This window comes from Balaenoptera physalus (genome assembly GCF_965194825.1).
Source record: "Balaenoptera physalus genome assembly, chromosome: 10".
NCBI lineage: Eukaryota > Metazoa > Chordata > Mammalia > Artiodactyla > Balaenopteridae > Balaenoptera > Balaenoptera physalus.
The window spans coordinates 6024297-6038169 of record NC_138889.1 but is presented as its reverse complement, the minus strand read 5'-3'; the positions used below and the strand labels follow the sequence as shown (position 1 = coordinate 6038169).

The window sequence follows — 13873 nt, the reverse complement described above, 5'->3', positions numbered from 1 at the left end:
GTGAAAAATTGAAAGCATTTCCACTAAGATCAGGAAGAAGACAAGGATGTCCACTCTCACCACTCTTATTCAACATAGTTTTGGAAGTCCTAGCCACAGCAATCAGAGAAGAAAAAGAAATAAAAGGAATACAAATTGGAAAAGAAGAAGTAAAACTGTCACAGTTTGCAATGACATGATACTATACATAGAATATCTTAAAGATGCCACCAGAAAACTACTAGAACTGATCAATATATTTGGTAGGGTTGCAGGATACAAAATTAATGCACAGAAATCTCTGGCATTCGTATGCACCAACAACGAAAAATCAGAAAGAGAAATGAAGGAAACACTCCCATCTACCATTGCAACAAAAAGAATAAAATACCTAGGAATAAACCTGCCTAAGGAGGCAAAAGACTTGTACTCAGAAAACTATAAAACACTGATGAAAGAAATCAAAGATGACATAAACAGATGGAGAAATACACCATGTTCTTGGATTGGAAGGATCAATATTTGTGAAAATGACTATACTACCCAAAGCGATCTACAGATTCAATGCAATCCCTATCAAACTACCAATGGCATTCTTCACAGAATTAGCACAAAAAAGTTTACAATTTGTATGGAAACACAAAAGACCCCGAATAGCCAAAGCACTTTTGAGAAAAAAAAACGGAGTTGGAGGAATCAGGCTCCCCGACTTCAAACTATACCACAAAGCTACAGTAATCAAGACAGTATGGTACTGGCACAAAAACAGAAATACAGATCAATGGTACAGGATAGAAAGCCCAGAGATAAACCCACGCACATACGGTCACCTAATTTACGACAAAGGAGGCAAGAACATACAACGGAGAAAAGACAGCCTCTTCAATAAGTGGTGCTGGGAAAACTGGACAGCTACATGTAAAGGAATGAAATTAGAACACTACCTAATACCATACACAAAAATAAACTCAAAATGGATTAAAGACTTAGATGTAAGGCCAGACACTATAAAACTCTTAGAGGAAAGCATAGGAAAAACACTCTTTGACATAAACTACAGCAAGATCTTTTTTGACCCACCTCCTAGAGTAATGGAAATAAAAACAAAAATAAACAAATGGGACTTAATTAAACTTAAAAGCTTTTGCACAGCAAAGGAAACCATAAACAAGACAAAAAGACAGCCCTCAGAATGGGAGAAAATATTTGCAAATGAAACAACAAAGGATTAATCTCCAAAATATACAAACAGCTCATGGAGCTCAATATCAATAAAACAAACAATCCAGTTAAAACACACGCGGAAGACCTAGGTAGACATTTCACCAAGGAGGACATACGGATGGCTGGGAGGCACATGAAAAGATGCTCAACATCACTAATTATTAGAGAAATGTATATCAGAACTACACCTCAAACCGGTCAGAATGGCCATTATCAAAAAATCTAGAAAAAATTTAATGCTGGAAAGGGTGTGGTAAAAGGGAACCCTCCTGCACTGTTGGTGGGAATGTAAATTGATACAACCACTATGGAAAACAGTATGGAGGGCCCTTAAAAAACTAAAAATAGGACTTCCCTGGTGGCGCAGGGGTTAAGAATCCACCTGCCAATGCAGGGGATATGCGTTCGAGCCCTGGCCCAGGAAGATCTCACATGCCATGGAGCAACTAAGCCCCCGCACCACAACTACTGAGCCTGCACTCTGGAGCCCGTAAGCCAGAATGACTAAGCCCGTGTGTCACAACTACTGAAGCCTGCACGCCTAGAGCCCATGCTCTGCAATAAGAGAAGCCACTGCAATGAGAAGCCCACACACCACAACAGAGCAGTCCCCACTCGTCGCGGGAGAAAGCCCACGTGCAGCAATGAAGCCCCAGCGCAGCCATAAGTAAAAAATAAATAAATAAATTTATTTAAAAAAAAAAACTAAACTAAAAATAGAACTACCATATGACCCAGCAATCCCACTACTGGGCACATACCCTGAGAAAACCATAATTCAAAAAGAGACATGTACCACAATGTTCATTGCAGCACTATTTACAATAGCCAGGACATGGAAACAACCTAAATGTCTAACGACAGATGAATGGATAAAGAAGGTGTGGCACATATATACAATGGAATATTACTCAGCCATAAAAAGGAACGAAATTGGGTCATTTGTAGTGAGGTAGATGGACTTAGAGACTGTCATACAGAGTGAAGTAGGTCAGAAAGAGAAAAACAAATACCATATGCTAACTCATATATATGGAATCTTTAAAAAAAAGGTACTGATGAACCTAGTTGCAGGGCAGGAAGGAGGCAGACATAGAGGATGGACTTGAGGACATGGGGTGGGGGGGGAAGCTGGGGCAAAGTGAGAGCAGCATCGACATATATACACTACCAAATGTAAAACCGTTGGCTGGTGGGAAGCAGCAGCATAGCACAGGGAGATTGGCTCAGTGCTTTGTGATGACCTAGAGGGGTGGGATAGGGAGGAGGGGAGGGAGGCTCAAGAGGGAGGGGATATGGGGACATGTGTGTGCATATGGCTGATTCGCTTTGTTGTACAACAGAAACTAACACGGTATTGTGAAGCAATTATACTCCAATAAAGATCTATTAAAAAAAAAGAAAAGAATCAATTTCAGTTATTTTCCAAACGTGTATTCCTGAAAATAGAGATGAACTCTGTGGTCAAATTAGAACAATTAAAATCCTATAGAATAATGGCAATTATCATGCACCACAGTGAAAAATAAAGGATAATAACATATTAAGAATAGACTAGAATCTAAGAGATTAAGCAAAAATTAAAAATTCTATTGCTGGTGTAAAGGATACCACTATTCCTGTCTCTGACACTATAATGGGAGAGGATGTGCGATATGTAATACTGGCACACTTGAACATATACTACAGAGCTCAGGTGAAAGGAGATTAGAAAGTTCGCTCTCATCAATTGTAATTAACTAAAGAATAATTCTATTATAATGTAAATTATCATCTCTCATGGTTATCATAGGTTCAAATTCAATTTTTAAAAATCTTCAAATATTGCAAAGAGAAAATACAAGTACTGAAGAGATTAGGGGACATGGTTTTCTGATACTACAAACGAAGAGATGGCATTTAGGAAAATATACACAGAGAACAATATGGATATTATTTCCTACTTTATCTAAACTATCTTACAGAAAATTACGGTTATCAATATAAGTGACTTAATTTTGAAACAGTTTCATTTTAATGAATTACAGTAGGAACGAAAAAGAAAATGCCAAATTAGGTTTTACCGTAGTCTCTGGATATTGGAGGCAACGCCAGAGAGACGATATATTCCATCCACGATGCCATATCTCTCAATGAACGCTGTACAGCTTTGAAGAACCTGGGGCACTAGAGAGAATTTTTGAAGACATGGATTAAATTGAGAGTATTCAGTGGAAACAAAGTCACAAAAAATGAGAATGTCTTAGCAAAATGAAATTTGCAAATTAAAGTTTTAAGGGGGGGGAGATTAATCTACTACAAAAACTGACAAAGGCATATTTACTTAATTTCACATCTACGCTAGATAACTGGTTGCTAAATAATCAAGACTGGCTCTATCTTGTTACATTTAGGTAAGTGGAAGAGTTCATACATCATTAGCATAGTTTCTCTAAGATCTTCTGCAACAGACTCATTTAGATCATGTTAGTAAGGGGAACTGTTTAGTTCTAAAACCATTCTAGATTTTTAAAAAATACAGCTATTCAGCTGAACTTCGTACACAGTGAATGAATATGCAAAGTTAAATGCTTATCCCAGCCTGACAACTACCTATTCTAAGTGCTTCAATTTTTCACTTTTAAAAGTTTCTTTTATCATTTTTATAGTTAATGCTAATTCCAATTATATCCAATAAACAAAACATCAACATAATGCGAAGGTCAAAGCAATTTCAAGTAAATGGAATCTTTTAATTTCCTGCCTATCGTTGCATTAAAATTACTGACTTCTGACCGACAGCATCAGCTCGTCATAAACGACACCAACCACAAGCAGGAAGAAGAGAAAGGCACTTTGGTTACCTCTCTGAACAACGGTCTAGAACAGAACGTTTAAAGTCTATGATAAAACATTTTTCTAACCATTCAAAAATTTACAGTTACTGAAATCTGAACTTCATTTGTCTTGCAATGCAGACTGAGGAATTCACAGGCTTTAGTAGCTATGTTCCTTTCATCGTTTTAAGTTACAATCCATGAAAAGAATGGCTTGGAAGAACATTATTTGGTGTGCAAAAAACTACTATATTAGGGATGAAACATGCAGAGTGGGGAATGAAACAATTAAGATATTTTAATAAGATAATTTTAGCTAATGTATTTCACTTACAGCATATTATCATTATTACTACAGAAGACTTTTCCTTGGTTTTCCTGCCTTTTGTTGTACTTCCTGCATCCTGTCTTTTAAATTCTATCAGATCCTGTAACTTACATTTAAAACTTAAGACTCCTTAGCTTTGAATAAGTTTATTAAAAAGCAGGTATATTATTGAGCATGTATAAGGTGCCATGCTAAGTGCTTTACAATGGATACTCTCATTTCATTCTCACAGAAATCCTGTGGGAGAAGTTCTATCATTATCCCCATTTTACAGAGAGGAAACTGAGTCTTAGAGAGGTGAAGATTTACCCACGGACAAGCAGTAAACAAATGGCAGAAATAAGGTGCTAACTCAAGCAGTCCAAGTACAGAGCCACATTTTAACTATGGAAATACACTGCCTGAATTTTAAGGTCCTTTGCCATTTGCACTTATTTTATTATTACCATATTTCATAACTCTAGGCCAAGTGAAGTTTCATCTTTTACCATACTAACCAGCCATTCTATAAGTCCATCAATTTCCAGGTGATGGAAAACCAATTTCCTCTGCCTGGATTCTTCCTCTACTACCATCTTCTTATAGAAAACTCTTGGCTGTTGTTCAAAACCCAACTGAACTATCACGCTTAAGCAAGGCTTCTTTGAATATACCCCAAAGTCCCAAGTAGAGGTAGCTGCACTAGGTTCTAGGTGCCCACAGAACTATGCCATTTTTGAATCAATATTTATTTGTTTATACAGCTATTACTCCTTCTTAGTCAAACTCTTAAATGGCAAAAAAACATGCTTTGTTCATCCTTGTGTACTCAAAATCCAGGAGCACTGTCTTGACACAATGTAGAAAATTAGCAAATGAATTAATTTACAGGACCCTGTGAGCCTGACGAAGTTATCTGACCAAGTCAGCAGAATAGGGATCTTGGTCTTCATGTAGAACTGTATTCATTTTCAGCTGTATGCTTTTTACTTCTAAAAGCATTTAAGAATTTTAGTAACAAGAAAGGGAATATGTATATGTGGTAGAGATAAAGGGCAGGCAGAATTGTTGGGTATTTTTTGTGGATTGACTTTGATAATATAAGCAATCTCTATGTTAAAATGATATGCAAAATGCAAAATATAAAGTATCTTTATGAGTTTGACTCCTATTTCTAAAATTGTTCCATCAATGATAAACTCAATGCTTTAGGCTTCTACTCTGCAAACGAGAGGTAGAATAGTAAAATCTGGGGCTGAAAAATTTCTATCAGCTATTTCAAAGAAAATATATTTAGAGATTATTGGGGCAATTAACATAATTACTTAAAGAGAAAAAGGAAAACAAAGCTGTATTTTTTTTTAGAAGCTGTTTCTCATAAAGCATGCTCCAAGTTAGCATGCTAACTCAAGCAAGTACACGAAAGGTTTGCCTTGGAAGAAAACTCTTCAGAGGACAGGGTTTTATTTCTGCATTATCAGGCTCTCCTAGCTTGCATTACAGAATTTTCATAAAAATAAGATGACATGATACTATACATAGAAAATCCTAAAGATGCCACCAGAAAACTACTAGAACTAATCAATAAATTTGGTAAGGTTGCAGGATACAAAATTAATGCACAGAAATCTCTGGCATTCCTATACACTAACAACGGAAGATCAGAAAGAGATATTAAGGAAACAATCCCATTTACCATCACAACAAAAAGAATAAAATACCTAGGAATAAACCTACCTAAGGAGATAAAAGACTTGTACTCAGAAAACTATAAAACACTGATGAAAGAAATCAAAGACGACATAAACAGATGGAGAAATAGACCATGTTCTTAGACTGGAAGAATCAATACTGTGAAAATGACTATACTACCCAAAGCAATCTACAGATTCAATGCAATCCCTATCAAACTATCAATGGCATTCTTCACAGAATTAGAGCAAAAAATTTTACAGTTTGTATGGAAACACAAAAGACCCTGAATAGCCAAAGCAGCCCTGAGAAAGAAAAACGGAGTTGGAGGAATCAGGCTCCCCAACTTCAAACTATACTACAAAGCTACAGTAATCAAGACAGTATGGTACTGGCACAAAAACAGAAATATAGATCAATGGTACAGGATAGAAAGCCCAGAGATAAACCCATACACATATGGTCACCTAATTTATGACAAAGGAGGCAAGAACATATAGTGGAGAAAAAACAGCCTCTTCAATAAGTGGTGCCAGGAAAACTGGACAGCTACATTTAAAAGAATGAAATTAGAACACTCCCTAACACCACACACAAAAATAAACTCAACATGGATTAAAGACCTAAATGTAAGACCAGACACCATAAAACTCTTAGAGGAAAACACAGGAAGAACACTCTTTGACAAAAATCACAACAAGATCTTTTTTGACCCACCTCCTAGAGTAATGAAAATAAAAACAAAAATAAACAAATGGGACCCAACTAAACTTAAAAGCTTTTGCACAGCAAAGGAAACCATAAACAAGATGAAAAGACAACCCTCAGAAGGGGAGAAAATATTTGCAAATCAAGCAACGGACAAAGGATTAATCTCCAAAATACACAAACAGCTCACGGAGCTCAATACCAAAAAAACAAACAAGCCAATTAAAAAATGGGCAGAAGACCTAAACAGACATTTCACCAAAGAAGACATACAGATGGCCAAGAGGCACATGAAAAGATGCTCAACATCACTAATTATTAGACAAATGCAAATCAAAACTACTATGAGGTACCACCTCACACCGGTCAGAATGGTCATCATCAAAATATCTACAAACAATAAATGCGGGAGAGGGTATGGAGAAAAGGGAACCCTTTTGCACTGTTGGTGGGAATGTAAATTGATACAGCCACTAGGGAGAACAGTATGGAGGTTCCTTAAAAAACTAAAAATAGAATTACCATACAACCCAGAAATACCACTACTGGGCATATACCCTGAGAAAACCATAATTCAAAAGGACACATGTACCCCAATGTTCACTGCAGCACTATTTACAATAGCCAGGACATGGAAACAACCTAAATGTCCAATGACAGATGAATGGATAAAGAAGATGTGGTACATGTATACAATGGAATATTAGTTAGCCATAAAAAGGAACAAAATTGGGTCATTTGTAGAGATGTGCATGGACCTAGAGTCTGTCATACAGAGTGATGTAAGTCAGAAAGAGAAAAACAAATATCGTATATTAACGCATATATGTGGAATCTAGAAAAATGGTACAGATGAACCTATTTTCAGGGCAGGAATAAAGACTCAGATGTAGAGAATGGACATGTGGACACAGAGGGGGAAGGGGAGGGTGGGACAAATTGGGAGATTAGATTTGACACAAATACACTACCATGTGTAAAACAGATAGCTAGTGGGAACCTGCTGTATAGCACAGGGAGCTCAGCTTGGTGCTCTGTGGTGACCTAGATGGGTGGGATGGGGTGGGTGGGAAGGAGGTCCAAGAGGGAGGGGATATAGGTATACATATAGCCGATTCACTTCATTGTACAGCACAACATTGTAAAGCAATTATACTCCCAAAAAAAAAAAAAAACCTAAAAAAAAAATAACGTACCATCTGTCAAAAAGTATAGATAACTTCTCTGGGATTCTTACCACCATGTGATATTATATTCATACTTGCTTATGTTCTCCCAAACAAGTAGGCAAACTTGAAAATATGGGGAATTAGAGGTCTTTCCCTGATTATACAGGTAAGCCTCTACAGACATCATACTTCATGGAAAACATCTGAACTGTTTCTTTACACTTTATGTTCCCTAAGTAAAAGGACTGAACGTCCAAAAAACAATCACATCACAGAGCTTCATAAATAAAACTATATAACTGAACATTGTTATTACTTAGAATTTTAAGAGAGACTAATGAGACATAAAATTAAAATTAGTAGCAAAATGAAAGAGAAGAGCATAAACTTTCATTTTGAAAAACAGAGAGTAGAAACTGAAGAACAGTATAGGAAGATAAAAAGAGAAAAGATCTGAATTCTTTTTTTCACTAACATAAGAAAGTAATATGAGAACCCAATACATTATTAGAAGAAATCCTAGTATAAAAAGGCATTTTATTAACTACCTTTTTCCCTCAAACCATCTAACCAACCAGCCAAGTGCACATTAAATAATCACCCAGTCAAAACATAACATTAGAAACCTCCAAAATGATTCTTCCAAAAGGTGATATAACTTTAAGAATTATTCCCACACTCTCCAAATAATACACTTCTAAACCACTCTTATTTAATATTTTTAGTACTTTTTTATCATCAAATGACAATACAATAGGAAGTAAATGTTTAAATTAAACTGATGACCCTTAAAATTAGAATCATGGCTAAAAGAAGTATAAGTAAGTATGACAAAAATTGGTCCTTTATTTTTCTTGACAGTTTCAGTTTCATTTCTGTTCTTTTCTCTTCATTTATTCAGTCAGTCATTCCCTTCACACATTCAGCCTTTTATATGCCAGGCATCATGCAAGCATTGTGTAACACAGACGAAAAAGGCAAGTTCCATTCTCAAGGCAGTGGCTTCCAGGCCAGGAGTACACGGTACAGTGTTACACATTAGAATGTGCACCATGATTTTTGGTTAGAAAAATACGATTACCTAAAGGATTAATTTCAGGGGTTATTTGGGCCTTGCTTGTTTCCAGTGTGCTCTGATTATAAAATCCCCGTATATTTACAACAGTTTAAGAAAGCCTCTTGTTGAAAGGGCCAAATAACCTCAAACAGAAATACGTTCGGGCAACAGAGTTTCCTCACCTTGAGTTTTAATATATTTTTTACATTTTGTACCAAATGTAGTTTTACCTAGTTTTCTACAAAGTTCTCACTTTTTAAAAAAGCGATCTCATTTTAAGGATATTTGGCTTCAAATATGTGCAGCAAATAAAACAAGTCCTATGAAAAAATCAATGACACCTACAAACCCTTTGTTCCACTAGAATAGATTTTATCATAGTTAGGGGATATATAACCATTACAGTTATTAAACCTGTTATTTTTCATAAAGAAATTATATATTGGCATCTGTCCTCTCTACCATACTTACTAAGAATGGAAACACAACCAAAACTTCTAAGCACAACTAAAACTTGCTGAATTGATATTTGAGAGCTAATAACAAACTGGAAAGCACTCCCTCATAATGATCACATCCATCCATTCATCCAAGCACTGAATTCTTGAATAAGAATTTAATTTACAGAAAAAGGAATTTAAATTTTTAGTTATAAAAGTTGGGAGGCTGGTCTTGGTAATACACAGTCTCAAAACTATGACTTTTTTTTCAAAAGAGAAATAAACATTTTAGAATAAACTGTGAGAAGGAAAACTGGCTGACGAAGCTATCTGGACAGATATGAAAATAACGTAAACTAGCAGAGCTACTATACCCTCTGTGTGAATGTTTTCCTCTTCCTGAACAGATCACAAGCATCTCTGATGCCAAAGTGCATTCCTAGACCCCTCTTGATTCTCAGCTACCCCAGAACTCAGGTGAGTACCTGAGAACGTTCAATATGTGCTGCTGAACTTACTTGGAATAGGTACTGCTTGTCTAATCTACTTTAATTGATTATAGGAAATCAACAGGGAGAGGTCAGAAACTAAAATTATGAGTTCATAAATTTTATTTTTACCTTCAAAACCAGAATTCAGAAGGTGCTCCCCCAGGTCACAACCAAATACCCTTTCTTTCAAGATCCCACGCTGCTTCAACTTCTGTTTTGTTGGACGAGACTTCATGAATGTCCGTAAAAAAGTAATGAGCTTGCCGTGCTTTTTAGATACTAAAAAATAGTAATAAAGAGAAAATACCTTAGTTGGGGCAAGAGGTCACATTTTTACTTAGTATGAAAAGAAATGCAGATCTCAACAGCTGACTACAAAATAATCTATTACAAGTATACTGTATATTCTGTAGGAAATTTTCAGCAGAAGTTGCAGAAACAGTTGCTTTATAAATAATATCAGGGTTTTGCATGTTCTTCTCAAGAGCCTGTGATCTTATTTGATGGGATTGTGAGCAAACTGAAGTATTATAATTTGTGACTTTTTTAAATCAAGCGTGGTAAACCAGCCACCTTCCCAATGCTACCCAAGCATGCTACATGATGACAACTGGGACCTGAGTTTTATATTGCTTTGGAGATCTTCATGGTAAGTTAAGACTTAAAATGGTGTAAATTTAGAAACTGCATTTCTAGTTAATTTCTAAAATATTTTATTTAGTGGTTAGAAATTTTCATGACATTTACAATCTGGAATGTAAAACTGAAAAAATAAACAACTCCCTCTTTCTCATTGCATTATGATATAGATCACATTTGTCAAACTAATGGCTATGTAAGTACAAGACATACACACACATAAAAAAGCATTAGATTTTCTATTAACATTCATCTATAGTAGTACACCAAATATGTCACCTTAAATCCTTTTTAGATCAAGGCAAGAGATAAGTTACATATAGTAAGATATTTCCACTGACTTATATGTTAGAAAGATAACAGCAAAAGATCTGAAAGCAAACAAATCCTTAGAAAACTGACTTTTGCTGAGAAGTGCAGCCTGCAGGGAGAATTACTCTAGAAGTCAACACACAACAAATTACCATAAGATCAGAGATTAGCTGCAGGATACAACACTAAACCACATGGCCTCAATCCTCCTACTCAGTTTGTATATGATTACAGGAGTCTTACTGAACCCTGCTATAGTTTCTTGGGTGAACCCAAATCTTAAATCCCTTGAACTGATGAATCCTCCTGTAGGAATTCTGTGTACTGAGATTAACTTGTGGCCTAAATGGACCACTAGATGGGTTACTCTGACCAGATTAAACACTCTCTTTACATTTTGGGGGAAACTCTATTTACAGACTTAAGCATCTTTTCTATGAACTGTACAAAGGTGATCAACTGTAACTGGCTTGCCCATAACTGAGAGGTTTCCTGGGACATGAGCCTTTCAGTGCTAAAACCAGGAAAGTCCTGAGCAAACTGGGACAAGGTAGTCATCCTAGACTGTACGCAGATTAAAGAGGAAATTTATTTTTTCTATACCAATTACTTAAAGTTTACTTAGAATCGTCAGTATAATTTTGATGCTATCTCTAACATGCTGTGACACTCGGTAAAGTACAACCTCGCCTGTATCTGAGATCCTTGCTACGAAGTTAAATGACATGGTCTCTTATCTGCTGAGACATTTATAGCACACTGGGGTAACTTCAGAAGTATGTCACACTTGTAATATTAGTATATTAAAAGTTACTGAACTTGTATGAGTTTTATTCTCCCCTAGTTGCTACCAGATTGTGTGTTATGAATCTTTGTTGTTAAAAGTATGGCCATCAAACCATTTTTGTTCATTTTTGAACATTCTCTAACAAACTTTAAAATAATTTTGAGAAGATTAATGAATAAAAACAAATGAGTTTGCTTTACGGTAATTTAACATTACATTTATATATTTGGAAGAATTTAAATTTCTATAATAGCCAATATTTCTACCTGGAAACAGGGCGTGTCATCAGTTTTCTAAAGCTTTTATATCTCGCAGTAAAGTTTTCTAATTTTCTTTATGAAAAGACACATTCCACATATTTCTTGTTAGGGATATTGTTAAGTATTTTACCTTTTTTTCTTTTTTTTTTTTTTTTTGCTGCTTTTGTAGAATAATAGTTTTCTTCAATTACAGTCCTAACTGGTAGTTACTGGTATACTGGAAAATTATTTCTTTATGTATGGCTCAAATCTGATCATTTTCTAAACTGTCAACAATTTTAGGAGAATTTTAGTTGATCCTTTCAGATTTCATGGATATATAATTGTGTTAAAGCAAATATGGTAATTCCATCCTGTTTCTGATTTCTTTTTCAGATTTTAATAATTGGCCAGAACTTCCAAGACACATGTTAAAAAGTAGGCATTTGTACTTTGACGCTGAATTTGATGAAAATATCTGTTGGATTTGGCGACTGCATATGATGTACATGAGAAACCATTCTTTTAGTCAGATTTCCAGGAATGTTTCAAAGGGATGGGAACTGAATTTCAACTACTATTCATTTAGCAACAAACATGTAAGTGCCTCCTGTACCTCAGGAACTGAGAGTACAGCGGGCAACAAGTGAGACAAGCTCTTGCTGTCAGAGCTTACTGAGGAGAGAAGGACAATGAACAAATAATAATACCCATATAGCCGGCATTTATTTTATGCTTAGTTACGTGCCAACAACTGCATAAGTGCTTATATTTATTAACCATTCATTTCTCATAGGATCCTATAAGGAAAATACTATTGTTACCCCCTTTTTAGAGGAAGAAACTCAGGCACAGAGTGCTAAGTAACATGTCTAAGGTCATGGAACCAGGATTAAAAGTCAGGTGGTGTAGCTCAAAACCCAAGTTCTTAGCCACTGTATGATACAGCCTAAATTAAGACAGCAAGGTAATTTCAGATTGCTTTTAACTGCTAGTAGGAAATAAACAGAGTGTAGTAATAGTGATGAGAAAAAGAAACTATTGGGTGGGCCAAAAAGTTCCTTTGGTTTTTCAGTAAAAATAAGACACGTTTTTCACTTTCACCAAGAACTTTGTTGAAAAACATGTTCACTGTTTTGTTCCACTACCTTCTGCCATTTTTCAGGCAACTTCATAATTGCATCTTCCCAAAATCTTTTATCTTTTTGAGCAAAGAACTGTTCCAGGTACCTTTTACAGTCTTCCAGGGAACTGAAATTTTTTCCATTAAGAGAATTTTGTAAAGACCGAAATAAATGGAAATCCAAAGGAGCAATGTCTAGTGAATAGAGCAGATGAATCAGAACTTCCCAGCCAAGCTGTAACAGTTTTTGCATGGTCATCAAAGAGATATGAGGTCTTGCATTACCCTGATGGAAGATTCTGCATTTTCTGTTGACTAACTCCGGATGCTCTTTGTCGAGTGCTACTTTCAGTTGGTCTAATCGGGAGCAGTACCAATTAGACCTGTTGGAATGAATCATTTCGTTTTCTGGAAGGAGCTCATAATAGAGGACTCCCTTCCAATCCCACCATATACATAACATCACCTTCTTTGGATGAAGACCGGCCTTTGGTGTGGTTGGTGGTGGCCCATTTCGCTTGCCCCACGATCTCTTCCGTTCCACATTGTTGTACAGTATCCACTTTTCATCGCCCGTCACAATTTGTTTTAAAAATGGAACATTTTCATTATGTTTAAGTAGAGAATCGCATGCAGAAATACGGTCAAGGTTTTATTCGCTTAACTTATGTGGAACCCAAACATCAAAGCAATTAACATAACGAAGCTGATGCAAATGATTTTCAGCACTTGATTTGGATATTTTGAGTATGTCAGCTACCTCCCGAGTGGTATAACATTGATTGTTCTCAATTAATGTCTCGATTTGATTTAATGTCTCGATTTGATCGCTGTCAACTTCAACTGGTCTACCCGACTGTGGAGCATTGTCCAGAGAGAAAACTCCAGCA

General features: G+C 35.9%; 1 protein-coding gene across 12 annotated transcripts in view; it reads right to left on the bottom strand.

The window, feature by feature from the left end:
* ARHGAP32 (Rho GTPase activating protein 32) overlaps positions 1 to 13873 on the bottom strand; it is a 278046-nt gene that overhangs the window by 29637 nt on the left and 234536 nt on the right. For all 12 annotated transcript variants that reach the window (XM_082476188.1, XM_082476189.1, XM_082476190.1 and 9 more), the window contains 2 exons: positions 10013 to 10162; positions 3267 to 3369 (listed from right to left, as the gene is read on the bottom strand). In XM_082476188.1, coding sequence (XP_082332314.1) covers positions 3267 to 3369; positions 10013 to 10162 — 253 coding nt within the window. The remainder of the gene's footprint in view (positions 1 to 3266; positions 3370 to 10012; positions 10163 to 13873) is intronic.